General features: G+C 42.1%; 1 protein-coding gene, 1 long non-coding RNA gene and 1 pseudogene across 2 annotated transcripts; all 3 read left to right on the top strand.

Moving 5' to 3' along the window:
• On the top strand, nt 1–27325 carry LOC114307465 (tropinone reductase homolog At5g06060-like; annotated as a pseudogene).
• On the top strand, nt 8351–12792 carry LOC114289983 (uncharacterized). The gene is made up of 7 exons (XR_014343479.1): nt 8351–8753; nt 10007–10103; nt 11149–11292; nt 11420–11517; nt 11766–11858; nt 11952–12107; nt 12443–12792. It is a non-coding gene; the product is annotated as an uncharacterized LOC114289983 (long non-coding RNA).
• On the top strand, nt 12873–14774 carry LOC114289982 (ferritin-2, chloroplastic). The gene is made up of 7 exons (XM_082896239.1): nt 12873–12896; nt 13171–13240; nt 13295–13387; nt 13504–13578; nt 14070–14131; nt 14330–14395; nt 14568–14774. Exons 1-7 carry the CDS (start codon nt 12873–12875, stop codon nt 14763–14765), a joined length of 588 nt encoding a protein of 195 aa, XP_082752365.1. The 3' UTR covers nt 14766–14774.
• Nucleotides 27326–27546: the final 221 nt, after the last annotated feature.

Below are 27546 nucleotides of genomic sequence, written 5' to 3'. Positions count from 1 at the left end.
GTTTGATGGTTTATAGGCACGTAATTGTGGAGGAACTAGGTGAATTAGGGGCTCGAGTGCACACATGTTCCCGCAACGAAGCAGAGCTGAGTGGTTGCTTACAAGAATGGGTCTCTAAAGGCTTAACCGTCACTGGTTCTGTCTATGACGTTTCTTCTTCATCCCAACGACCACAGTTGCTCGATAAAGCCTCATCTCTCTTCGATGGCAAGCTCAACATTCTTGTAAGTCAATTTTTTATCCTATTTCTTTATAGATACTCGTTCCTTGTGTTCTTTCCAAGTCTACACTAATCTGTTCACTTCACTTTCTATGTTTCCATTTCTTTTGATGATGAAATGAAATATAGTTAGTTTATCATTTCAAGCATTACGTGTGCTTGCTATTTAACAGTTCCTCTCCATAAACCCTTTAGGCATTTGATTTTTGTATGTATAATGGATTGTTTCTTTTGGGTTTAGACTATAACCTTTATCCAAGGTAGTAGTAAATGAAAGATGATCTATCAATGGCAATCGATCGGAATACCCGTGAGGGTGTTTATCACGCAAGAATGTTGAATATCCGAAAGATAGAAAAATAGTTAACTTTGTAGCTCTTTTCTATATCTTATTCACAACCTGTTGTCATTATTTATATATCAATAGGAGACTCTTGGCAATAGGTATAATCTAATAACAGTTGCCATGTTTCACAGAGTTGTGTCTGTTAAGGTTTGAATTCAAATTGTTAACCAACCAACGGATAGTTCAATATTCTTGCGGGAAGGTTTATAACACTGCAAGAGAGAGAAGATTCAGTGAAGTGAGTCACACCAATTTATGGTGTGGTCACTCTTTATTCCATCATCTCCCACTTGAACACACCATAATAAGACGATAAACCTGAGTTGAGCATTTTTAACCTTGGTACCAAAATTTTGCCTCATGCCAACTTTCATCTATGAAATTACCTCATAGATTGACGTCTGATTGTGACTTGGCCATACGTGCGCACGTTTTTGTCACCAATCTGACTGCACCCGTACGAATGTGTTCTCCCACTAATAACACATTCCAGATGACTTCAATTCACTATATAACAAGTGAACGGCATCAATTTTCAGTAATGAGTTCATAGTCCATACGCAATCACCATTGATGACTTCAGCCGTACACATTTTTCAGGTGTCGACCTGTACTGAAATTATTGTTAAGTACTTCCTTTAAGACCCATTCCTGAAGGTTTTCCTTAACACACCTTATCAATGACTTTTTGTTGATCAAGCAGACAATATCATCTAGTTAGCACGTTGCATATTATGGACTTTACATCTCATGCTAACTTATGATATCCGTACCTTGTCAGTTCCTCTATCTTGTTACCTGACCAAACACATGTTTCCATGCAAGATAGAGTCGCAAAAACATCGGTTATCTAGGCGTCCCCAGAGTCATCCGACTATGCTCTTATATAAGTAGCTAAACTACCTAACTAGGTATTTTTTAATCCCATATTAGCTATATGTTCTCTGAATTTTTCCAGAGACAACCCTTTGGTCATAGGGTCAGCCACCATCTCTTCTGAGGGTATATAGTTGACTTTTATTTCACCTCTCTCCACTATGTCCTGAATATAGTGGTAACTAACATCAATATGTTTTTCCTTAGAGCTATTTGCTCCACTTTTTATTAATGAGATTGCAGATTGATTGTCACAAAACATACTGACCGGTCTGACAGGTATACCTAATTGTAAACTGTCAACAAATTGTTTTATCCAGACCGCATTACTAACGGCTGTGCTGCAAGCTATGTATTCAGCTTCCATAGTATATTTTGCAACACAACTCTGTTTCTTACTTAACCAAGAAACTGCTATTCCACCAAACAAGAACACATGACCACTAGTAGATTTTCTATCATCTACATCTCCTGCAAAAACCGCGTCAGTGTATCCTTTTATGTCTAGATCACACAAACCAAAACATAACTTAAAGTTTTTAGTGCCTTTTAAATACCTGAATATTCTTTTGACTGCTTGCCAATGTTCCTTACCTGGATTAGATTGAAACCGACTTACCAATTCGACTGCATGACAGATGTCAGGTCTAGTGCTTGTCATGGCATACATTAGGCTGCCTACTGCTTGAGCATACGGAACATTTCTCATTTCCTCAATGTCAGACTTAGTTTGAGGACTCATACTTTTACTAAGACTTTGTCCCTTGCAAACAGGCGTACTTAAAGAATTACAGTTATCCATGTTAAATCTTTTGAGCACTTTGTCTAGATATTTCTCTTGATCTAGATATAATAATTTTGAATTTCTATCTCTTGAAATTCTAATTCCTAGAACATAGGTTGCAAGACCCATGTCTTTCATTTCAAATCTAGATGCTAAGAAAATTTTGGTTTTTATAATTATATCTGGACAGTTTCCTGCTAACAATATGTCATCCACGTATAAAGACAATATTGCTAACTTGTCAACATTTTTCCAGATATAAACACAGTGATCTAATGGACTTACAACATAGCCCATTTCTAAAATGGCTTGGTGGAATTTCAAGTGCCATTGTCTTGAAGATTGTTTAAGTCCATATAGAGATTTCTTCAACTTGTAGACTTTATCCTCGTTGCCTTGGTTATGGAAACCATCAGGTTGCATCATATAAATTTCTTCTTTTAATTCTCCATTGAGAAAAGCAGTTTTAACATCTAATTGATGCAATTCCAAATCCATCCTGGCTACTACCGCCATTAGAATCCTTATAGAGGCGAATTTTACAACAGGAGAATACGTATCTACGAAGTCTATTCCACGTTGTTGAGTGAATCCCTTGGCTACTAACCTGGCCTTGTATTTCTCCAAACTTCCATCTACTTTGAATTTTTTTCTAAGAACCCATTTGCAACCAATGGTTTTTCTTCCATTCGGAAGATCAGTTAATTCCCAAACATCATTTTTCTTGATCGAGTCAAGTTCTTCATTCATTGCCTCAAGCCATTGTGTAGCATCACTGCTACTCATTGCTTCATTATAACTAGTAGGATCATCTACTAAGTTATTAAGTTCTTCAACTTGAAAAACATAATGATCTTTCAAAACCGTAGATGGACGTCTTGCTCTCTTACTCCCACTTATCTCAGAATTCGAAGCAGGTAAAACAACATCATGTAAGTGGCGTTTGCTTCCACTAGTAGATGGTTCAAGAAGAACAGGTGGGCTGTGTGACAAAAAAGGAAGAGAAGAATCCTGAGATACTTCAGAGAGCAATTTAATTTGTTCAATAGGAGTAACAAGAGCAGTGGATTCAAGAAAAATAGCATCTCTACTTTCTATTAATCCACGTTCGGGATGATAAAAACGATAACCACTCCCATTTTCGACATAACCAATAAACTTGCATTCCCAAATTTTGCTTCCCAATTTATCCCTTAAAGGTTTGGGAATAAGGACATGTGCCTTACATCCCCAAACTTTGAGATTGTGAACATTAGGTTGAGTTCCATGCCAGCATTCATAAGGAGTTAGAGGTTTGGCCTTTGTTTCGACTCTATTTAAGATGTACGCAGCAGTGGACAAGGCTTCCCCCCAAAAATGAATAGGAAGATCAGTATGAGCCATCATAGACCTTGTCATTTCCATGAGAGTACGATTTCGTTTTTCTGCAACCCCATTTTGTTGTGGTGTATATGGCATTGTAAACAAATGTTTGATGCCATGCTCCTTGCAGAAAGAATCCATGGCTTCATATTCGCCACCTCGATCATTATTCAAGTGTTTAATGGATCGACCAAGTTGTTTTTCGACCTCTAATTTATAGTCCTTAAACTTTTCAATTGCTTCTGATTTGTATTTAAGAAGGTAGATATGTCCATATCTTGAATAATCATCAGTGAAAGTAATAAAGTATTCCATTCCTCGATGAGTTTTAGTTCTTAAAGGCCCACAAATGTCCGAATGAATTATTTCAAGTAATTCCGATGATTTCTAGTGTTTAATAAATGGCTTGCTAGTCATTTTACCTTTGATACATGGTTCACATATATCAAAATCATCAGAACATACTTTAGGCAATAAGCCACTTTTAAACATTCGAGACATTTTATTTTTATTAATGTGACCAAACCTTAAATGCCATAAATAAGAACTATTACTAGTAGAAACATGTAAATAATCAGAAATACATACTTTATTATCAATAGGAAGAGAGTACATGTCATTCACTCTTACACCTTTCACTAATACACTCCCTTTCTTAATCAATACTATGTGAAACCTAAAAGTAACCTCAAAACCTTTTTAAGTTAACACCGGAACTGAAATTAAATTTCGGCGAATGTTAGGCACATAAAGCACATCATGATGCACAATAGAAGTCCCATTAATAGAGAATTGACAATTGCCGATACCCAAAACATCACTATAAGAGTTGTTGCCCATGTAGATTCTGTGTTCACCAACCTTCTTTTCAATAAATTCTACGAACATGTCTTTATTTTGCACAATATGCCTGGTTGCAGCAGAATCAATACACCATGAATTCGATGAAGGTTCAAGTACCATTGCTTCAGAAACTGTCATGGCAACAGGGTTATTCACCTTTGGCTGATTCTTCTGAGGACAATTGGCTTTGATATGCCCTTTTTGACCGCACTTGTAACATGGACCAATTTGATGCTTGTGATGTTGTTGTTTTTGCCATTCTTGTGGTTTCTTCCATCCTTTCTGAAATCCCTTCTTTCATTTTTTCTTGAAAAAATCGTCTTTTTCTTGTTGAATGGAGTGTGGGTATTATTTTGTGGTTGTGGTGAAGATTGTGCCATCAACAAGTTAGAAGACAATCATTCTTTACGCCTGCACTTCATTCTTTCTTCTTCCAAAACTAAGAGTACAGGCAATGTGACCATTGAAATCTCTCGTCCACTATGAGTTAAAGATGTGATAACATGATCCCAAGATAATGGAAGACTATTAAGTATAGTAGTTACTTGCATCTTGTCCGACAAAGAGTGATCAGCATTGGATAATTCTTTAGCAATTAATTCCATTTGATTAACATGATCACCAACACTATCATTATCACTCATACGAGTATTATTATATTTGTCCAAGAGTAATTGAATTTGAGTATCCGATCGGACTCCATACTTACTTTCTAGTGCTTCCATTAGTTGTCTTGCAGTTTCATGTTCTTCAAAGAGCAGAATTATGTTATCTTTCATATTATGTAACATAGTTGCCTTTGCCATTGCATCATCTTCTATCCATTTATTTTGGAACCAATTTGAATCATCATCTGATTTAGAAGTGGATAAAGTATGCAATGTTTTCTCATGTGTAAGAAGATAAGATATGTGACGTTTCCATGCTCGGAAATTATTTCCATTTAGCATCTCAATTCTCGAAGAATCCATTGTATTTTTAATAGCCATATTAAAAATAAAATGTGGTACTATGAAAATTCAAATGTGAATATGAAAATTCAAATGTGAATATTACAATACTAAACTAAAAATAAAAATAAGCAAAATTAAAAACAACAACAATAAGGAAAAGCCTTGTAGTTGTTGAATCAGCTCCTGTGATGAAAATGATGTGAAGGAATAGAACGATACTGATGCCTTGGGTAAGAAGAATGATGAAAACCCAAAGGCCTAGTAAACACAATACTTTGCTTATAAGTATTGTAATAATAATTACGAGCCCAAGGAACATAATGGTGCCTTTTAAATAATGTTCCTTTGGATGTTTTCCTTGGTAACACCCTTGGATAGCCTCCTCCTCGAATTTTGTTTTCAGAAAATTTAGTACAACGATCCACAGAAAAATTCTTAGAAGAATTCTGAAAATTTTGGCTTTTGAATGACTGAAAACGGCCTTGAAATGAGCGAGAACGAGCCCAAAAACCAAGTGGACCAGGCTACTGCCGGTCCGGGTACTGTGCTGGGCCGGTTTGGACCGGCTGAGACCGAACTGGCGTGAACCGCTGGTCAACGCGCGGGTCAGGCGAGGTAGACGGACGCGGGTCCGGGCATGGGGCGCTGGTCGCTGGGTCGACGCGCGGATCTGGGCCCGGACCTAGGCTAGCACGCGGGTTGGCTCGCTGGGCTGGCTGGGTTGGCACACTGGGTTGGTCCGTGTGCTGTGCTGGCTGTGTCTCTGGATTGGGCTGCGCCTGGTTGTGGGCTGCGCCTGAGTAAATGGGCTGAACAAAATTCTTTTTAATTTTCAGGCCCAAAGGAATTGATTTCCTTGCTGTGGTCCTAATTTTTGGGCCTTTTCTTTTAATTTTTGAATTCAGCCCAACCCTATTAAATTGCAAAACAGAGTCTTCTTCTTCTTTTTCTGGGCATTGTAGATCGTCTTCTCCGGTAGGGGTAGGAGTCCAAACACTGTAAGTTGAATTTTGTGGATCAAATTTTTTCCGTTTTTCACAACGAATTACACTGTTGTGATCAAAATTCTGTGAAGAACAAGAAGAAGCAAATTTGAAGACCCAATTGGAACCGAAAAATATTTTGTAAAATTTCTTCCAACGGTGCAATTCGGCTTCACTTTCGACAAGGTTCGGAACAACAGTGCCACCAACAGTTATTTTCTTCGGATAGTATTCTGGGAATACGACATGTTGGTGATAATTATATAAACAAATAGAATTCACCAATGCCGGAGATTGTTGATCAATTATTTTCTGAATTTTCAGCAAAAAGATTTCGGAAACTTGTCTTTCTTCCGGACTAAAATTCGACATCTGCGATAATGGGTAACTGTGCTCTGATACCACTGAAAGATGATCTATCAATGGCAATCGATCGGAATACCCGTGAGGGTGTTTATCACGCAAGAATGTTGAATATCCGAAAGATAGAAAAATAGTTAACTTTGTAGTTCTTTTCTATATCTTATTCACAACCTGTTGTCACTATTTATATATCAATAGGAGACTCTTGGCAATCGGTATAATCTAATAACAGTTGCCATGTTTCACAGAGCTGTGTTTGTTAAGGTTTGAATTCAAATTATTAACCAACTAACGGATAGTTCAATATTCTTGCGGGAAGGTTTATAACACTGCAAGAGAGAGAAGATTCAGTGAAGTGAGTCACACCAATTTATGGTGTGGTCACTCTTTATTCCATCAGTAAATACATGTCTTTTTAATTACCCTTGCTACTCAAATTGGAACATGTCTGTTAAATCACCCTTTTCTTTCTTTCTTTCTTTTTATTTTTATTTTTATGTTGGAACTTTCAAAGGGTTTCTTTGTGTGCGTGATCCTCTGGCTCTAGATAAACAATGTTATGTTGAAATGTTGAATCCTATATGTTTATATTCTCATGTTCCCTGGACCTATTACAAACTAAAACCCTACATGATCTTGTGGCGCTAGATAAACAATGTTGGCACAAATATCAGGAAGCCAACTATTGAGTAGACGACTGAAGAATACTCCATGCTTATGGCTACCAACCTTGAATCTGCTTTCCATCTTTGCCAACTTGCATACCCTTTGTTAAAAGCATCCGGAGTTGGAAGCATTGTGTTCATTTCCTCCATTGCTGGTCTGGTGCACACTGGTTCTGGATCTATTTATGGAGCGAGTAAAGGTAAGTTACTGTCAAGATATGATTTTTTAGTTGCATTAGTAATGTGTATGTAATGGAAACTTGATGGTTGTGAAGATACATGCTTTCGGGTCTTGCTTGCTGTTTACAGGTGCAATGAATCAACTTACAAAGAATTTGGCTTGTGAGTGCACAAAAGATAACATTCGATGTAACTGTGTTGCACCCTGGTATATCAGAACCTCACTCGTAGAACATGTAATATTCTTCTCTCTTGCTCAACGTCCTTTTAGAATCTAAATGCTTTTCTTTTGAGCTTTACTTGGAAGATACTATAGAAATATATGTAGGAAATGGACATCCGTTAAAAATATCTTACTTTACCCATTTGATCAATATCATTTTTGTATATTATTATACAATATCATGTTGGACAATATCTGTAGCTAATAATTAACAAAGATGTCTATTACTCCACTATATGGCTATCTGTATTCGTTGGTCTGCTTTTCTAATAGGAAAATGATTTACAAATAAAAAGTTTATATAGAAAATGCATCTAGAATGATATGTCGATGACATTTTTTAAATTATGAGGACAATGGAGGGGTAGGAAGCATGGACACTCCAAAATGGGGTCATGTTCGCACTACAGGAAAAACGGGTTATAACGGCGTTCATACAACGACGTTTTAAAAAAATGCCACGTTTTACTCCACATAACAGATCCCTCCATGTTTCAGTGGTTCACTTAAAAAAAAAAAACAAACAAAGAAACAAAGAAACAAACAAATGGGTCACCGTTAGAACTCTCATACTCCGTTATCTCTCTTCATACTCAGATCACACTCTGTCACACATCGCTATTCTCTCTCGCGATCGAACTTTCGAGGTCTTCGCTGTTCGCTATTCTTCATCAATCACTATTTTTCATCAATCGCTTTATATCTCGTCGATCTCACTTAGATCTCACTCTCTTCGCTGTTCTTCATCAATTGCGTAGATCTCTGGATGTACTCCTCTGCTAGGCGATTGACGATTGTTGCCCATAAAGTACATCTCTGGAGTACTCCTATGGGAAAAAATAGTTGTTCTTCATCAATCGCGTCGATCTCGAGGCTAATTGAACTCCAACTCGATCTCTCTCGCTATTAGCTCCCATCTTGAGTTTGCAAATCGCAAATCCAAAATCGATATCATGTAAGTGTTCGAGTTTGAATCTCTACTTTCTCATTGTCAAATTAGATCTGTTAATCGGTGTTTGGTCTTCTATTATTATACATAAAGTTGTATGATTGTAGTTGATTGTAGTTTATAAATTTTTTAGCTCTTTCTTGAGATCATGAGCTTAAAATGGGTTGAATCATGATAATGATTAATTTTTCTTCTTTAATTCTTTTGATCTGTTCTTCCAAATGTGTTGCTACACATTGGTCCACCATTTATTTATATTTACTTTCATACAAATTCAACCAATCCAAAACTCAAGCCCTGGTCTATACAATGGGCTTCTGTGACATCAGTGTGGCAATATTGTTTTCGTGAATGATATTTTAGTTGTTGATAAAGTTGCTTGCTTATTTTGTTGCTTCCTCACGGCTGTTCCAGCGCTTGTTTTGTTGTTCTTTGAAAACTGCAGATCTGCATGTTTTGCAATTTATTTTCTGATTGTTGCCCTTGTGGATGGAATAAGTTAAATGAAAAATAGAGGGATCTTAAGTGAGATGCTCATCTTCTCCAGCTAGTGTCAAATGATTGCTTTATTTCCAAGTGATGACCATGTGGATGAACATGGTTAGTAGGGACATGAAACGATTTTCTAATTTAGATTGTCTCCAAAAGTTGTTCTGCTTTTTTGTGAAGTGCTTTGTTAAAGTTGTGATGATAAGCTATTCCATTTACCATCAAATGATAACATAGAACTGAAAATTTTGTTTTACTACTTGCTATAGAACGAAAATCATTGCATGAGCAATTAACCTGAGTTGGTCCACGCATGGTTTTCTATGAGAATTACACACTTTGGTAGGCAATTTCTCATACTGCTTCCTTCTCTTAATAGAAAAAGAGAGACCACACATTTGTGATATCATGGTTGTTGTTCCTGTCTTGCAATTCCCCATTCTATTTTGTATCTGGTTTGCATGTATCCATTTACCTTTGTTTCTTGCTTGGTGTTTGTATTTATGAGTAGATCATTTGATCAGCCATCAGCCAATGCATTGGTGGGCCATAGCTGTGCATGTATCATTTTATGCATCTCATTATCCTTTTATTCCTTTGTGCTATTATTGCCTTCATGTATGTCGTTTGTCTGGTATGTGGTGTATGCCTATAATTGCTGCAATATCTTCTAATCTTTTCTTCTTCTCTTATATTTTGAGGAAGGTTTGTATTTCTTACACGTTGGGGCATTAATCAAAATATGTGCCTGCATTTTTCCATTGTCATAGGTTGTCAAAGATAAGTGTACTGGCAAAACCAAGGGCTATGGATTTGTTAGTTTTGCCAACCCTTTAGATCTTGCAGCAGCACTAAAAGAAATGAATGGTAAGTTTGTCATAGACACCCTATTTTTATTAGCATGATTTGTTGTTACCATTCATAACTTTGATGTTCAAGAATATAGCCGTAGCAGAATGAATTAATCATACCTGGGTGATTAAATTTGGGCTTCTGCAATTTCTTGACCGCAGATAATTTAGGATCATCATCTTTCCTTTCAGAATGATTTATGCGATTTTGAGCTGCTGATCGGATGGTGAGTCGGCTATAATATTATTCACCAGTGTAACTGGGTCAGCGAGGTGATTAGTGGTGGTGGTTATGGAGACAAGATGTACTTGTAAAGTCTGATATCTGAAATGTTTACCAAACAAAGAATGATTAGAAAAGGAATGTTCTCACATAATTGATTATTTGGACTGCATATAATATAGGAGGTTGTAGTAGTTTCGTGGTGTTCCATTTAAATTGATATTGTAGTTTAGTTTTCTAACAATGTTATTATTTACTGGGAGATGGAAATGGGATGAGGGATCTAGCGGGATGTCTAAAGTTCTGTCAGAAGATGGGGGAGTAATGTTATTGTTTTACCAAAAACTTCTGATTTTGGCTACCTGCTATTTTTATTTACTTGTTTCTGCTACAGGTATCTATTCTGTTGCCCCTATGCCCACAACGTGGCTTCAAAAGGGAAATACATTGCTTTTGTTACCACAGAAGCAGAGACTGACAACCCTGAGGTGGAATTGAAGCCTGGCATAGACCTACTTGGACCTGTAGACAAGATATTCTTTGAAAGTTATGACAGATTTGTACTCCAAGCTGAGCCTTGGTTGATTAAAGTTGTTACGGGTTCAGTTTCTAGTTTACATCTCTTGCTTGCCCCTCTACAGATTTGTACTCCAAGCTGAGCCTTGGTTGATTAAACTAAGAAGTTTTTTTAGTTTGAGTGAATTCATTTCTGGATTGTTTGTCTTGTTCTTGTGCTGTAAATTTTCCCGTACAGTGAATTTTTTTGTTGCTGTTCAGCATGTTCTAATGATTTTTTTTATCCCAAATTTATTCTTTTTTTGTGTTGTGAAACAAGCAGGAAACTGGAAATACTGACATCGAAGGCGTTGACTCAACCAATGCTTGCTATGGTGGAACTGCAGCTTTATTCAACTGTGTCAATTGGGTGGAGAGTAGTTCATGGGATGGACGCTATGGACTTGTGGTCTGAACAGACAGTGCGGTATGATTATTTCCTTTGGATCTTTAATGTCTCTCTTGATTGTGACCAGTGAATTGGAACTTATTTTTTCCAATCCCAACATCCCAATCAATCAAATAATTAACAGCTGCTATTGCTATGCTTATAGGGCCTGATGCTCCTATAGCATTTGAAAGCAAATTCAGGGGAAACCATATGTCGCATGCCTATGATTTTTACAAGCCCAACCGTGCAAGTGAATATCCGGTAATTCTCCCTGAACTTCCGTCAATTTTCATGAAAACTCAGTATTTTGTGCATTATTTCACAATAATGAAAGGTAGTTTTCAATTGATGATTCTGACTATTTTGTGTTTCACTCTCCATACAACAAGGTAGTTTATCTAATACTGTTAATATGTGTAATTAATTTCTCTTTCTGGTTTACCATTCGAAGCTTTCAGAGCACTTGAAAGAATAACAGAGGTTTAAACTTTTTAGTTTAATCACTACAGCTTGTTCAAAAGAGCTTTGCCTGGTTGTGGTTCAATGACTTCTTGAGGAATGCCGTGATTCGATGACTTCTTGAGGAATGCCGTGATCTAGAGGTCTGTTTTGACTCCTAGTCCTAACATGCATTTCCAATCTCTCTCCTACATTCTTTCTTTTACCTTACCTAGACTGTAACCTGCAATACACAGATTGCTTTCACCATGTCTCTCTTACAACTAATTGGTGCTAGAGAGGGTTTTAGCTTTAGTTTTAAGATTATGTGAGGTCGACCTATCAGTGTCTTTGATGATCTTGGGTCCAGAGCTCTTCCAACTTTCCTCAATTCCACCATGAATGCTATTGAGGTACTACTACTTTCCTCATCTATTTCTCACACTCATTTTTGATTGTTTTTTTTTTTCCCCATATGAATTCAGTCAGATTCACACTATGTTCGACTTCAAGATGCAATTCAAATTACTCTTAAAGCAGAGAGTTTTGTTCTTAGTTTACAATTTCACAGAAATTATCACTAAAAGCACATGTAAAATTCAAATATCTGCTGTGTGGATTGAAAACTATGCAGAAAATTTGCTTATTTTCTCTTAAAAAACTTTCTGTGAGTGTAGTGTATCATCTTAAATTTAATAATGTGATATCTGAAGATTGTTCTCTTTATGTTGAATTGTAATGTGAGTAGGGAATCATTGGAATGGTTGGGCTTTCTTGATCTAAGAAAAGGGTTATCAAGATACTTCACGATGTCAATGGAATCATAAAACCATCCAGGTTGGTTCATGAATTCCTCAATTTTAGATTAATGCTACTTGATTGATTGATCTACTGGAAACTAGAAAGTTTTGGTCTCCAAAAATATAATCCAAATGCCTTCATTTTATTTTTTTTCTTTGTGATTTTAGAAATGAATACCATATAAAGTTCAAAACACCTAGTTTTCATTTTGTGATAAAACAGTTTTTGAAATTTTTCTAGAAAGGGGGTTGTTTCTAAAAAAAATTTATGAAAAGATTTTGAAACATGGAGAGAATGATTACTATCAACCTCTTTCTAATGGGCACAAGCTTTTCTTCCATGATATAAGATGGGTAGCTGTATGTGCAACTGTTGCTATGGGCGAGGAAGGCAATATGGTTGTAAGTCTTCGAGACCCCATTCTGCTTTTCTTACCAGTTAATTTATCAATTCATATTTAGTGCCATAAAATTTGGGGGTAAAAGTCACTCAAAACTAATGGGGATAGAAACACATTGATTTGTGAAAGAGAAAATTAGAATCTGTCAGCTTCAACAGTTCCATAACTTAAATGATAGAAATGAGTTTATTCCTGAACTTTTCAATAGAGATACATAAAGAGTTTTGTTGTTCTAATACGACAACAAACTAAATTCTATTTGTTTCCCTATGTAGCTTTTGGTGACTGTTAAAGAGTTTGGGATATACTGGAAATGGGAAATGGGAGATGAGGTAAATTCTAGAGGTTCTGATATTGAAATTTTGATATTGAGATTCTGATATTGAAATTTTGTTCTAGAGGTTTTGAAGCTTGGGAACTCCACTCGGATTAATGAGCAGTGCTTGGAGCTTCAAAAGAATATCAAAGATGATGTTTCCAAAATGAAGGTAGGTATGATGGTGGCTGCTTTCCTAAACCTTGTATTCATCTTGTGAAGCATGTTTTCGGGCTAATTTGGCCTGCATTTGCTTTCCTTTCATCATTAATACCTTAATGATTTCATGGAGGAAGAGTTAAGCTACACTCTATACTGGCAACCCTTTCTGAATTTGAACATGCTGAGAAGGGTGATGCTTTGTATGGTAAGTAGCCTCTTTTACATGCTTTGCAGAGTATATTTGTGCATTGTTCATGTTAAGAATTGTAGAACACCTAAACACCTAATCAAGATAGGTGAGATATGAAAAAATAGAGAAGAATAATAAAACAGGAGTATAAATCACACCCACTCACAAAAACATAAGATTAATGTGATTCACCTCAAAATTAAGACTATGTCCAGAGTCTGCATATACACAGTATCAGAACTACATGTCACAGATGTAGAAATACCAAAACATCCTTACTCCAGAATTCGGGTAAGGGCTAAGGCCCTGAGCCCCCACCTTCAGGCAAGGGGGTTCTGACCCCTTGCAGCCTCACCAACTTATTGTGAAGGTTTTGTTTTTTTTTTTTTGAACAAGGAAAGTGAACTTATTGTGAAGTTTGATCCACAGTTGAGTGCTAGTGTCTAGTACTCGGGATCTACACTACCCAACAATCAACTCTCATTCTCTGTGATTTCTTGATTCAGCAATGGAACTAGCACTGTCCTTGGAGAAGTTGACAAATGAGAAACTTCTGAGCTTGCATGGTGTAAGATATCCTTTACCTTCAGTATCTTTTTTTCTTACTTTGAATTCATTCTCTAAAATGGCCAAGTATTAGCAGTATTTGACAAAACATTTGGTCCATTTAACTCATTTTACGCATTATGAGGTTGAACCGTGTCTAAAATGGAAGTTTGGGACTTGAGACTAGGACTACTCATACTTGCTCTGTTCTTGACAACAGGTGGCTGCTCAAAACAATGATCCTCAAATGACTGAGTTTATTGAGCGTGAATTTCTAGCTGAGCAGGTGATCTGAGAACCTCATTTTTACGTGTACCAGTTAATACACATGAATGTTTCTTTTTTTTCATCCCTAAACAAACAAAACTTTGGAAGAAAACACTGTGAGTAAAGAAGAAATAATTTTCTATGAGTTTTCTAATATTGTCAACTTCTTTCTTATTTTTTTCCTTCGTTAGGTGGAAGCAATTAAGAAAATTGCAGACTTTGTCACTCAGTTGAGACTGGTTGGAAAAGGACATGGTATGAATCAAGTTTCAATGTCACTCATCGCTAAGCTTGATTTGGTGACACAAACAAAATCCAAATTTGTTTTGGAGAACAGCAAGGTTCATGTATTAAATTATGATTTCTATAACTTGAGTGGATGTACATAGATACTAAGGGTAGAGTTTATTTTTTTTTTTTTATTTTTTTTTTTTAACTGACCTTCAAGTGTTTTGAATTGCTTGAAGAGTTAGTGTTGCTGTTCAGAGAGAACTTCAAACTCGAGTCTGATCGCTCTTGCATACATCTGGAGTTCGATATATTGTTTACTTTGATTTTTTGTTGTGTTTGTTGTTTGATTTTAGTTTAGAAATAATCATATAATGTTTTTAGTCAATATATTGAAATAGCAGTAAAGTTTTATCCATATTATTACTAATTTTCAGCTTTATTACAATTATGTTTTTTAGTTAAATCCAACAGAATTAGCACAATCTCAAAAAAAAAAAAAAAAGCTATTAACGGCGTTTTTCCAAAATGCCACTACAGTGTTAACGGTCATACTCTTAAATTAGGAAAAAATCTATCACGGCGTTTTTAAAACGTTGCTAAATACTAATGATGTCATTTTATCGTTATGTATCACGTTGCTAAAATCTATCACGCCTATACTAATCTAACGACGTTTTCAAAACGTCATAATGTTATAGCGACGGCCGCATCTTTGACGTTTGATACTAAACGTCGCAAAAAGTATTAGAGGCGTTTTTCACACTTATAGCGGCGTTTAAATGTAAAATTTCCAGCAGTGTCGTAACCGACACGTACCAGAAATTGAACACGTATGCGACACTCTACGTGGTGTATCAATTCTTTTAATTATTATTTTTTGGTAGGACACTTTGGGGGATACTTCACGGACATGCTCCTATTTTCTTCATGTTCAATTTCAGTCCTGTCCACCTTGATATCTGTTTTTTTGGTTATTGGTCAGAGAAATGTATCAACTTTCAATCGTGGAAAACCAAGACAGATTTTGTTGCAATGGGTACTGGTGCATAATACTGTGAAATTATTTCCTTAGTTCGAATATGCCAAACATTGACGTAATTGCAATTTGTACAAAACCTAAGGTTATGGTTACTTGAAGCATTATAATAATGATGATGACTCTAAGCAAACCTAATCTTCTCCTGGGATGGTAGTTTATTATTTCTGATGATGCAGTTCGTGATGATAGAACGGGTCGGACTGATCCATTCTCCTCAAGCCTATGTTCGAATGACCAAGCCCACGGGGGAACCTGCACAAAAGTCCAATGGGGAACAGGGAGTCCCCCAGCGAACCCTCCGACGAGCAAGTTAGGAAGAGAAATGGATTGTAGAGATAGATTAGAGATAGAAAAGCTTAACCTTCTTCTTGTCTTCAACATCTGCTTATATCCTCTGGTAATCATTTCGTTGTCACTTCCGACTTGTCACCTTGGCCGAAAGTCTATGCTGTAGCTTACCTTGTTCAGGGTGAGGGCGTGCTGTCCCGACGGAGAGGGGTTATCGCAATAAATGCTGTAAGGGGCCTCATTAATAACGATGCGCCGTGACAATAACTTTGCAGATCTTTGTCTGCTGATGTGGCTTGCCCTTCTTTCGCCACGTGTCTTGATGTCATTGGCTCTTATTGCTATGTGGGGCTTTAGTAGTGTTGGGCTTTAGTATTTGAGATATGTATTGGGCCCTAAACGGTGGGTTATAATCTTTATAGGCTTACCCATGTCAGTAGTCCCTCATTCCCAAGTGCAGCTTTAGTCCAACGAAGGGAATAATGAAGAAAATGAGGGTTACGAGGGACCGACAGGGCCAAGGCCGATCGAGAGGGGTGGCCGACCATGAGGAAGGCCGACCGTGAGGGGTGGCCGAGTGGAGGGACCGACCAAGAGGAGGGCCGACCGCGAAGGGCAGTTGAGTGGAGGGACCAACCAAGGGGAGGGCCGACCGCGAAGGGTGGCCGAGTGGTGTGGCGCGGGGCTCGAAAGGCGGCGTGGCACATGCTGAAGTGAAGTGGAATAGACGGGGAAGGGGAAAGGGCAGTGGATCGTGGTCGTACACGTATCGAAATCGCGTAGTGGGGGAGGTTAGACGTTGGGCAATAACTGAAACGATAGGTCATGATAGGGTGTTGAAAAGACAGTTTGGGCGGATTTTTGAAAATTTTCAAACTGACGAGAATTAATTGTGACCCTTGGAATACAGGCAAGCCTTGGGCCTTTGGTATTATCCGTTTTACCTATCTGTTTGCAAAACATCAAAACATTTCCAGTGTAAACTCCTTCGTTGCTAGCGATACGCCCCTGCGACACTTTGTGGATTTTCTTGCGCCCGCATCCAAAGCGATTCGCTGACACACGAGAGAGATGGCCTAAGAGGAAGCAACAAACGCAAGGGTTGATCTATTAGGTGACGACGATGCGGTAGGTTTGGCAGAATAATATCGTACGGAGCGTAGGGAGGGGCAGGGAGCGAGTTAAGTTGTGCGAGCTCGCCCCAGGATAATGATCTCGGCCTCAAGACCAATTAGCCAGGTGGAGTCGAACCATTGGCACACCAAGGTAGATAGATCTGTACTGACAGTGGAGGAGCTCGAGAGAATAAGGAAGAAGAATCAAATTTCGTCGGAGATAGGGCTAAGACTGCCCGAATCCACGGAGAGGGCATCAGATGTGCGACCAGGCGAGTTCAGTTTGTACGAGGAGGCGCTGCGAGGGGGTTTGAGGCTACCTCTCCCCCAAGTGGTGGTGGAGGTGTTAAACAGGTTGGAGGCGGCGCCAGGGCAACTGATGCCAAATGCCTGGAAGATAGCAATGGCGTGCGCAAGTGCCTGGTTGTAGGCGACTGGGGGGACGGTAATGGTCGTGGACGAGTTCTTCTCTTCTTACAAGGCATCCGGTCAGCAGGAGACCTGGGTCACCCTGCAAGCGGTGGCAGGTCGAGGGCTGGTGGCGGGTCTCCCATCGTCGGTGAAGGGATGAAAGCCGAGATGGAAGGTGCCCACCAAATCGGTTTAGCCCAAATTGGACAAGGCGGCGGAGGACCGAGTGAAGAGGGTGAGGGAATGGAGGGAAGAAAATGGGGTGAGGTGGGGCGAGTTGGTCCTGCCTTCAAAGTTATTTGCCCTAGACTTGGGGCCGTAACCGTTGGAGGAGGATCCAGCAAGGAGGAGTTAGAGGCGCAGAGGAAGACAAGGGAGGAGGAGGAGAGGAGGTTGTTCGCTCGAGCGGACAAGTACAAGGGGACCCAACTGGGGCCTGCTCCGAAGCTGATCGCGAGGGAACGCATCCGACCGCTCCCCAAGCCGCTAGGGGAGAAGGACTTGGGCAGTTTTGAGCCACGACTGCCCCCAGTTGATCAAATGAAGGAAAGAGCGAACAAGGAGGGAGAGGCCCTGAAGAAGAAGAAGAAAATGAGGAGTGTCCCTAAGGGGGTTGCAGATGCGCCTGGATCGAAGAAGGCGAGGGTCGGTGGGGAGGACACCCCTATGGCTGAGGAAGTAGGGGAGAAGGGAGTGAGGGTGACCCCAGAAAAGGTGGTTGTCCCAGAAGTGCAAGGGGATAAAGGTCAGGGGGACTAGGAGGGAGAAATGCACATGAGTGCCATGCCCAAGATACAAGTGGAGAGTGAGTCAGCCGACTCTGAGGAAGTGATGGAGCAGCAGCCTAAGGGGGGGCCTGCGCCCCAAAGAGAGGTGGTCAGGTTGAAGCATGCCATCTATCACGCCCCCGCAGTGGTTGGGCGACTGGAGGAAGAAGAAGGCCCAGCCAGGACAACAGCAGATCTTCTCTTCGGGGTAGTGGACAAAGCAGCCGTGCGCTCTGCCACCAGGTTCAATGAGGCTGAGCTGCTAAGGGGGCTGTGCTCTGCCCAAATGGAGGTGACCACTTTAGCAGGGGCTCTGCTGAGAAAGGCGGCGGCTGCAAAAGGTGAAGTGAAGCTTCTGAAGGCCAAGTTGGAGGAGGCAAAGGCCCAACTTGAGAGTTTGAGGAGTGAAACTGCAGGGTGAAGCAGGCCCGCACGAAGCGTTTGCACTAGGGGGTTGGAAGAGGCGAAGAAGATGGAGGTGTTGGCGATCGTGCAGCGCAATGTTGCCGCTCGAGCCCATGATGAGCTGCTCGCGGTCAACTTAGAGCTTGAAGACGAACGCTGCAAGGTAGTGTCGCTCGAGTTCCAGCTGGCTGGCGAGCAGAAGAAGCTGGGGGATGCTCAAAATGCCTGCACGGTCGCCACCGAGCGATTTGAAGAGGCTATGACTAGCAATGAGGAACTGCGCACCCAGCAAATCAAAGAAAATGATGAAGCAGACCTGAAGATTGCTGGGTTGCCGAAGAAGCTAGAAGATGAGCGTGCTAGGGCAATGGATGAGAAGGCGAGGTTGGAGAAGGAGTTAGAAAAAGAGAAAACTAAGACAGCCTCTGAAAGGGCAGCATACCCCGATCTGTACATCGCAGCAGTGGAACAATTTAAGGCGTTTGCTGACTTTCAGATGGCCATCGATGCTGCTATCGCCAGTAACTTGGCGAGAGAGGGGGCTGGGGGGGCTGGTCCTTCGAGGACGACCGCTGGGAGCAGGAGTGAAGACGAAGTGATCCAGAGTTTCCAGTAGTCGGACTTCTATAAACACGAAATGGTTGAATTCTAGGACAGTGGCTGGAAGATGTTCAAGCGCAAAGCAGAAAAGCTGTTCCCAGACATAGACTTCAGCAGTGTTAGAATTAACGAAGACGACGTGGCCCAAACCCCCCTAGATGAGGGCATTGAAGAGGAAGATCTCGCTTCAAGTGAAGAAGAAGAGTGAGTGGAGTGGAGAAAATATGTACTTAGAGTTTTGGTTGTTTTTTTTTTTTTTTTTTTTTTTAATGGCTGTAATAAACTTATGTGCAAGTTTGTGAATAAATAAAATTTTGAGTCGTGTTTTCATGCTATTGCTTTTGTTTTGTGCATCTGAAATGAATGAGAATTGTGACTTGTATAAGACTTGTGTATAAATCATTATGAAGTGTAAAATGTAAGGAAAACTCAATGTAAAGTGAAGTTTAAAACGTAAGGCAACCTCAATGCAGAGGGACTGTAAGGAAAACTCAATGTAAAGTGGAGTTTGACTTGTAAGAAAAATTCAATGCGGAGTGAATGTGAGAAAAACTCAATGCAGAGTGAAGTTTAGCTTGTAAGAGTGTTAAAGATGCGAAGTTTGTGAATCCCAACCCAGTAAGGAACTAGTCTAATTTGGAAAACGTTGGACTGGAATTGGACTAAGTATGGCCATTATGCTTACGATCATGAAGTTGCAATGGTGGCTCGGCCTAGCTGGGGCTTGAAGTAACTTAGTTTGGACGTGCTTTTATTGTTCAGTCTGGCTGAGGCTTTAAGTGACTCGGTCTAGCCGAGCTCTTCATGCTCAGTCTGGCTGAGGTTTTTTGTGCTCAATCTGACTGAGGCTTTTAGTGACTCGGTCTGGCCGAGCTCTTCATGCTCAGTCTGGCTGAGGCTTTTTGTGCTCAGTCTAGCTGAGGCTTTTAGTGACTCGGTCTGGCCGAGCTCTTCATGCTCAGTCTGGCTGAGGCTGCAATCAAAGCGTTATTGGAATACCACAGATAACTAAGATATAAGCTTGCTGTCATATAAAGTGTAGCCCATTGGATCATAGATTTACACCATATGAGGAGAAAATGAGAACATTCAAGTGTGCAGATTGTCAAAAAGAACATACAGCATTTGGACAATACAAAAATACAACTTTTATTGAAAATAGCGCTTCAAATGCTCAGCGTTCCAAGGATGGGGGAGGTCTCGACCTTTCATGTCCTGAAGTCGGTAAGTGCCCGGACGTGGTCTGGCTTTCACAATGTAAGGTCCCTCCCACTTGGCTTCCAGTTAGCCCTCAGTCGGATTTTTGGTGGCAAGAGTTACTTCTCGCAAAACAAGGTCCCCCACGGCGAATTCCCTCGGTCTGACTTTGCGGTTATAGTGTGTTCTCATTTTCTGTTGGTATGCGGCCCGTCTGACAGCGGTGGTTTCTCAGAGTTCTTCAATCAGATCTAGGTCTGCCCGACGCAGCTCTTCGGTTAGTTCTAGATTCGGGTGTAAAACCCTTGGGGTTGGCAGACCGACTTCTACTGGGATGACCGCCTCAGCGCCGCATGTTAGGCGAAAGGGGGTCTCCCTAGTGGGAGTCCAAGCGGTAGTGCGGTAAGCCCAGAGTACATTGGGTAATTCCTCAGTCCAAAGTCCCTTAACAGCTTCCAGCTTGGTTTTGATGATCTTCAGGAGAGAACGGTTGGTGACCTCAACTTGGCCATTGGCTTGGGGATGACCTGGGGAAGAGAAACATGGCTGGATTTGGAGTTCTGCACAGAATTTCCTGAACTTGGCGTTGTCGAATTGTTTGCCGTTGTCGGAGACGATGGTTTGAGGGATGCTGAACCTGTATACGATTGACTGCCAGATGAATCGGGTTGTGTTCCGCTCAGTAATGGTAGCAAGGGGTTCTGCTTTCACCCATTTAGTGAAGTAGTCGATGGCAACAATTGCGAATTTGGTTTGGCCTCGGCCAGTGGGCAATGGGCCAACCAGGTCGATCTCCCATTTGGCGAATGGGTAAAGGCTGCAAAGCGTGATCAATTCTGTAGGAGAAGCATGGGGGATGTTGGCAAAACGTTGGCACTTATCACATTTGAGCACAAAGTCTGTCGCATCCTGATTAAGAGTAGGCCAGAAATAACCAGTGCGAAGTATTTTGTGGGCTAGAGATCGGGCGCCTGAATGATTACCACAGATACCCTCATGGATTTCCCTCATCACGTAGGTTTCTTGAGCAGGATTGAGGCATCTAAGGTATGGGCGTGAAAAATCACGTTTTTATAAGAGGTCGCCGACAAGAATGCAGTTGGACGACCGGGCCCTGACTTTGGCGGCCTGCTGTTTGTCGTTTGGAAGTTCCTCCATTGTCAGATACAGAAAGATGTCTGCCGCCCACGGGATAGGTTCGTCTTGGAGGAAGTAGACTTCCTACAGGTTGGAGGAGATGGCCAGGTGGGACAGGTATTCGAGGCGGACACCGTGGTTGAGGTCTGACTGGTCTGCAGAAGCCAATTGGGCCATCTCATCTGCCTTGGAGTTTTCAGCTTGAGGGATGTGCTTGATGTGGAAGGTATTGAAGAGGCGAGTAAGGGGGAGAGCAATATCCCTATATGCCCGCATGGTGTCCTCTTTGGCGTCAAATTCTCCCGTAATTTTTCCGACGATAAGCTGGGAATCGCTGAACACCCGGATGTGGCTGACACCGATGTCTCCGCCTAGGCGGAGACCTGTTATCAGTGCCTCATATTCGGCCTCATTATTGCTTGCATCGAACAGGAAGCGGAGAGCACATTTGAAATAACCACCATCAGGGGCGGTGAGGATGAGACCAGCCCCACTGCCTTCTTTGCGGGATGATCCGTCGACGTTGAGGGTCTAAGAATGGGGGTCTTCTGGCTCGGTAGGGGTTGGTGGGGGTGGAGGAGTTGTGGCTGGGGTGAGGTTAGTGAATTCCAGGATGAAGTCAGCAACAGCCTGTCTTTTAATTGCTGTCCGAGGCAGATAGGAGATATCAAACTGACTGAGTTCGACCGACCATTGCATAAGCCTGCCGGAAAACTCTAGTTGTTGCATTATCTTCTTCAACGGTTGGTCAGTGAGGACCACTATGGAATAGGCTTGGAAGTAAGGGCGGAGTCGTCTGGAGGCGGTGACCAAGGCCAAGGACATTTTTTCTAACAATGGGTAGTTCTGTTCCGCCCCCCGAAGAGCCCGACTGATGTAGTAGACCGGTCGCTGGACAGAGCTGTCTTCCCTGACGAGTGCTGCACTGACTGCAGTGTGTGACACGGCTAGATAGAGGAAGATGGGTTCACCCGTGATGGCTTGAGAAAGTAGAGAGGGGTTAGCCATGCACTGTTTCAACTGTTGAAAGGCCTCTTCAGATTCTGTTGTCGATTCAAAAGTTTGTCGAAGGACTTTGAAGAAGGGGTGGCACTTATCTGTTGCTCGGGAAATGAAGCGGTTGAGGGCGGCCACTCGGCCAGTAAGCCTCTGAACCTCCTTGACCGTTCTGGGTGACTGCATTTCGATTAAGGCCTTGATCTTTTCGGGGTTAGCCTCGATGCCCCGCTGACTGACCATGAATCCCAAAAACTTCCCAGATCTTACGCCGAAGGCAGATTTTTTCGGATTGAGTTTCATCTGGTACTTTCGTAGGGTGGCGAAGGTTTCTCGCAGGTCGGCCAGATGATCGATGGAGAGCTTGCTCTTGACCAGCATGTCATCGACATATACTTCCGTGTTTCGGCCTATCTGATGATGGAAGATGGTATTGACCAACCGTTTTTAAGTGGCCCCGGCATTCTTCAACCCAAATGGCATCACACGGTAATGGTAGATGCCTCGGTCGGTGATGAAAGAGGTGTGCTCCTGGTCAGATGGGTGCATCAAGATTTGGTTGTATCCAGAGAAGGCATCTATGAAACTGAGCATTTGATGACCGGCCGTGGCGTCGACCAGCAGATCTATGCGAGGGAGAGGGTAGCTGTCCTTAGGGCAAGCTCAGTTGAGGTCGGAGTAGTTGACACAGAGTCGCTATTTACCATTGTTTTTACGAACCAGAACCACATTCGACAGCCATCTGGGGTAGTCCACATTAGTGATAAACTGTGCCTCAAGGAATTTGTCTACTTCAGAAGCAATAAGGTTATTGCGTTCCGAGTGAAAAATGCGCTGCTTCTGGCGGATAGGTCGGAAGTGGGGCTCAACACTGAAACGGTGGCTGATGAAGGAGGGATCAATACCCGGCATATCGGAGTGAGTCCAGGCAAACATGTTGTTGTGTTCAACCAGGAGGGCAGTGAAGTCGGCCTTGGCTTGGGGGGATAGTTGGCTGCCGATCTTGGCGGTTTTGGCTGGGTTGGTAGGGTCGACGAGGACTTCGACGAGCTCCTCCACTGGTTCTCCTCTGACCAGCTCGTCTTCATCTCTGACATTGAGTTCTTCAATGATAATAGCCTCCTTCAGCTTGACTTCTTTAAGTGAGGCGACATAACATTCTCTGGCCACGGTCTGCTCTCTCCTCACTGTTCCGACCCCAAGATCGGTGGGGAACTTGATGGCAAGGTGGTAAGTGGATGTAATAGCTTGGAAAGCATTTAGGGCAGTGCGTCCAAGGATGATGTTGTAGACAGAGGGGTAGTCAACAACAAGGAAGGTGAGCAACTTTGTGGTCTGCCTCGGGTACTCGCCAATTGTGATAGGAAGATTGATGGAGCCGATGGATGTCACCCGGTCGCCAGTGAAACCGACCAAAGGGTTTTGGAGGGGAGACGGACTTTCTTCCACAATCTTAAGCTGGCGGAAGCAATTGAGAAAGATGATGTCTGAAGAACTGCCGTTGTCGACGAGAACCCGTCTGACCTGGTAATTGGAGAGGAGGGTGGAAATGACGAGAGGGTCGTCATGAGGATAACGGATGCCTGTGCAGTTGGCGTCCATAAAGGTGATAGGCTCGGTCCACTGCCTGGGGTGTTTGGAGGGTCGGTCCAACGTGGCAACTTTTTTTTCTAAGCCCTGCCTTATTTTCCTGAGTTCTGCCCGCTGAGCCGACCGGGATGGTCCTCCACAAGCAAGCCTGCCGAAGATAACTCTGATTTCTCCAACAGGTGGGGTGGGGTTACCTTGTGCCCGAGGTTTCTGTGGAGGGCGATCATGACCTTGGTTAGGCTGTGCTGGCTGTCGGGGAGGGGTGCGCCAGCGGTTGTTTCTGATGGGTTCAGTTCACTGTCTCTGCTGAGGGCGAGTATCTGTGAATCGGCTAAGGTGTCCTTGACGAATCAGGCCCTCGACCTGATTTTTGAGGTTAACACACTCCTCGGTATTATGGCCGTGATCCTGGTGAAAAAGGCAATATTTGGACTGGTCTTTCCGATTAGAAGGAGTCCGTGATGGTTGGGGCCATTTTAGGGGGTAGTCCCGCTGGATCTGATGGAGGACTTGTTCCATGAGGGAGTTTAGGGGGGTGTACCGCTCGAACTAGCCGGGCGGTCTGGCTGGAACCAGTCGGGCGGTCGGGCTAGGGCCGACCGGTCGGTTCTGGGGGGTCGGTCAGTGTACTGAGATATTTGGTTATTGTACTGGGTATTTCTGGTTTCTAAATCTTTTCTCTTTTCTCTAGGGGTCGGGTTTTTGGTTATAGGATCTTGCCGGGCGGCTAGGGAATCTTCAGCATTCATGTATTTTTGGGCTTTGGAGAGTAGGGGTGCCATGGAGGTCGGGGGGTTTTTAGAGAGAGAGAAAAGGAAGTCAGACGATCGCAGACCGGCCATGAAAGCCGTAAGGATGACCTTGTCATCGTTTTTCGCTACTTGCAGGGCTTCGGTGTTGAAGCCGGGTAACGAAACTGCGTAGCGACTCCCCCTCGGTCTGACGGATGTTGAGGAGTTAGGTTGTCGGACGCCGCTGGCGCTGGACTCCAATGAAATGGCTGAGGAAAGAGTCACTGAGGTGCTGGAAAGTGGAGACAGAGTCTGCTAGCAGTTGATTAAACCAAAGTCGAGCTGACCCCTTGAGTGTCACGGGGAAAGCCCGGCACATGATTTCGTCAGGGAAAGTATAGAGGATCATGAGGGTCCTGTAGGTCTCCAAGTGGTCGACTGGGTCCGTCGTACCATCAAAAGAGTCGATGGTGGGCATTTTGAACTTGGGGGGTAGAGGTTTATCCCGGATGGAGGCAACGAATGGCGAGTTGGCTGTGGTAGAGGGTTTATGCTGGATGTTTTGCATGACCCCTTGGAGTTGGAGCTTCATGGCTCGGAGTTCTGCGTCCCAGAGAGGAATGTTGTCTCCACCGGAGGGCAGCGGGGGCTGGACGCTACTGGCCTCTCCTTCAGGGGTTGGTGCCGGGACCGATGGATGTAGGGGTCGAGGTGGTGGATTTATATTTGGGGGAAGAGGTTGTAAGCCTTCCAAGTTGGGTGGATTAGGCTGCAGGATAGTATGGCTCGGGGCTCGTTCTTGGTTGGGAGGAATATCTGGAGGTGGTGGAGGAGGCATAGGAAGGTTTCTTTGGAGTGGAGCATTTATCAGGGCTTGGTTTTGCTCGGCCATGCGGTTAATGCTGTTGGCAAGCTTGATGAAATACTGTGGTGGGTTGTTTGGATTGGGGGGGTCGGTTTGGTGGTCGACAGCGTTATGGTGAGAAGCCATGGATTTAGTCGTGACCATACACTTTGATGGGTAGTAAGAAAAGATTGTTGGGACAGGGTTTCCGGCGACAATGAGCACAACTGGCGCGCGGAGCAAAGCGTTTCCCACAGACGGCGCCAACTGATGATGCAGTTCGTGATGATAGAACGGGTCGGACTGATCCACGCTCCTCAAGCCTATGTCCAAATGACCAAGCCCACGGGGGAACCTGCATAAAAGTCCAATGGGGAACGAGGAGTCCCCCAGCGAACCCTCCGACGAGTAAGTTAAGAAGAGAAGTGGATTGTAGAGATAGATTAGAGATAGAAAAGCTTAACCTTCTTCTTGTCTTCAACGTCTGCTTATATCCTCTGGTAATCATTTCGTTGTCCCTTCTAACCTGTCACCTTGGCCGAAAGTCTATGATGTAGCTTACCTTGTTCAAGGTGAGGGCATGCTGTCCCGACGGAGAGGGGTTATCGCAATAAATGCTGTAAGGGGCCTCATTAATGGCGATGTGCCGTGGCAATAACTTTGCAGATCTTTGTCTGTTGATGTGACTTGCCCTTCTCTCGCCACGTGTCTTGATGTCATTGGTTCTTATTGCTATGTGGGGCTTTAGCAGTGCTGGGCTTTAGTATTTGAGATATGTATTGAGCTTTAAATGGTGGGCTATAATTTTTATGAGCTTACCCATGTCAATTTCTATGGCATGAATCCTTTATTTGTGAAGATTTAATATATTTTTAACATTTTCCAAATGTTATTTCTACTATGTTTACAAAGAATATCTCCTGCATCAATCTCTAACATCCCATTTGGATTGGGGGTGATTTGGAGAGAAGAAAAGAAAAAGAACTCCCTATTCTCAAATGACCTGTTTGGATAGCTTGATAGAAGAGAAATGGAGTAAAAAAGGAAAAATGGAGAAATTGTTCTCTTTAAATCGACATGTTGAATCTCTAATGTAGGGATTTGTAGAGAAAGGGAAAGGAGTTACTAGTTACCGATTTTGTACCTACTTTTTTTTCTTATCTTTTGCACCAGTGATCATAGGCTACTTCTGAACTTAGGTGACTTGGCTGAAAGCAATTGTGTTGGTTAAATTATACCCAAAAGTATTCCTTTATTCGTATGACAAAACACTTCTCCTGATTCTGAAATTTCTATCCCTTTGCAGTTGCTGGAAAACAAAGAGTTCCTGGATAAAATAATATCTCAAACTCCTCTAAGACGCCCTGGAGAGCCCAAGGAAGTATCATCCTTGGTGGCATTTCTCTTTATGCCTGCTTCGTCTTACATCACCGGGCAGATTATTTCCGTTGAGGGAGGAATGACTGTGCATGGTTTCTCAGTTAATTAGGGGGAGAAGACAATGGCAAAATTTTGATACCCTCGGTGCTCAATTTGTGGAGTGATATCAAATGTTTATAACGTCTCCTTTATGATTTGTTTGTCTGAATTGTTTTGTTTTCTTATGTTGTGTTTGGTTGAGGGATTTGAGGAGGGATTTGGAAAGGAAAATGGAAAAAGTAGGTGAAATGTGAAAAAAATATAATTACATTTCACATAGTTTCACACACCTTTTCCCTTTTCCTTTTCAAATCCCTCCCCAAATCCCCGACCAAACACAACATTAATGAACTTTTTACTGCAAAACTCTGTTATTCGTGGCTGTCAAGATGAAATGGCT

The sequence above is a fragment of the Camellia sinensis genome, chromosome 11 (assembly GCF_055761805.1).
Source record: "Camellia sinensis isolate YWXY chromosome 11, ASM5576180v1, whole genome shotgun sequence".
Taxonomy (NCBI): domain Eukaryota; kingdom Viridiplantae; phylum Streptophyta; class Magnoliopsida; order Ericales; family Theaceae; genus Camellia; species Camellia sinensis.
Note: the sequence above shows the minus strand (reverse complement) of the source record. Positions and strands in the feature narration are given on the sequence as shown.

Bases quoted from the DNA above. Each gene is read 5' to 3' on its own strand.
- LOC114289982 (XM_082896239.1), top strand. From the start codon at position 12,873: ATGGGCGAGGAAGGCAATATGGTT. The intron at 13,241-13,294 runs GTTCTGATATTG...ATTTTGTTCTAG, and splicing joins AGATGAGGTAAATTCTAGAG to AGGTTTTGAAGCTTGGGAAC. The intron at 14,396-14,567 runs GTGATCTGAGAA...TTCCTTCGTTAG, and splicing joins GTGAATTTCTAGCTGAGCAG to GTGGAAGCAATTAAGAAAAT.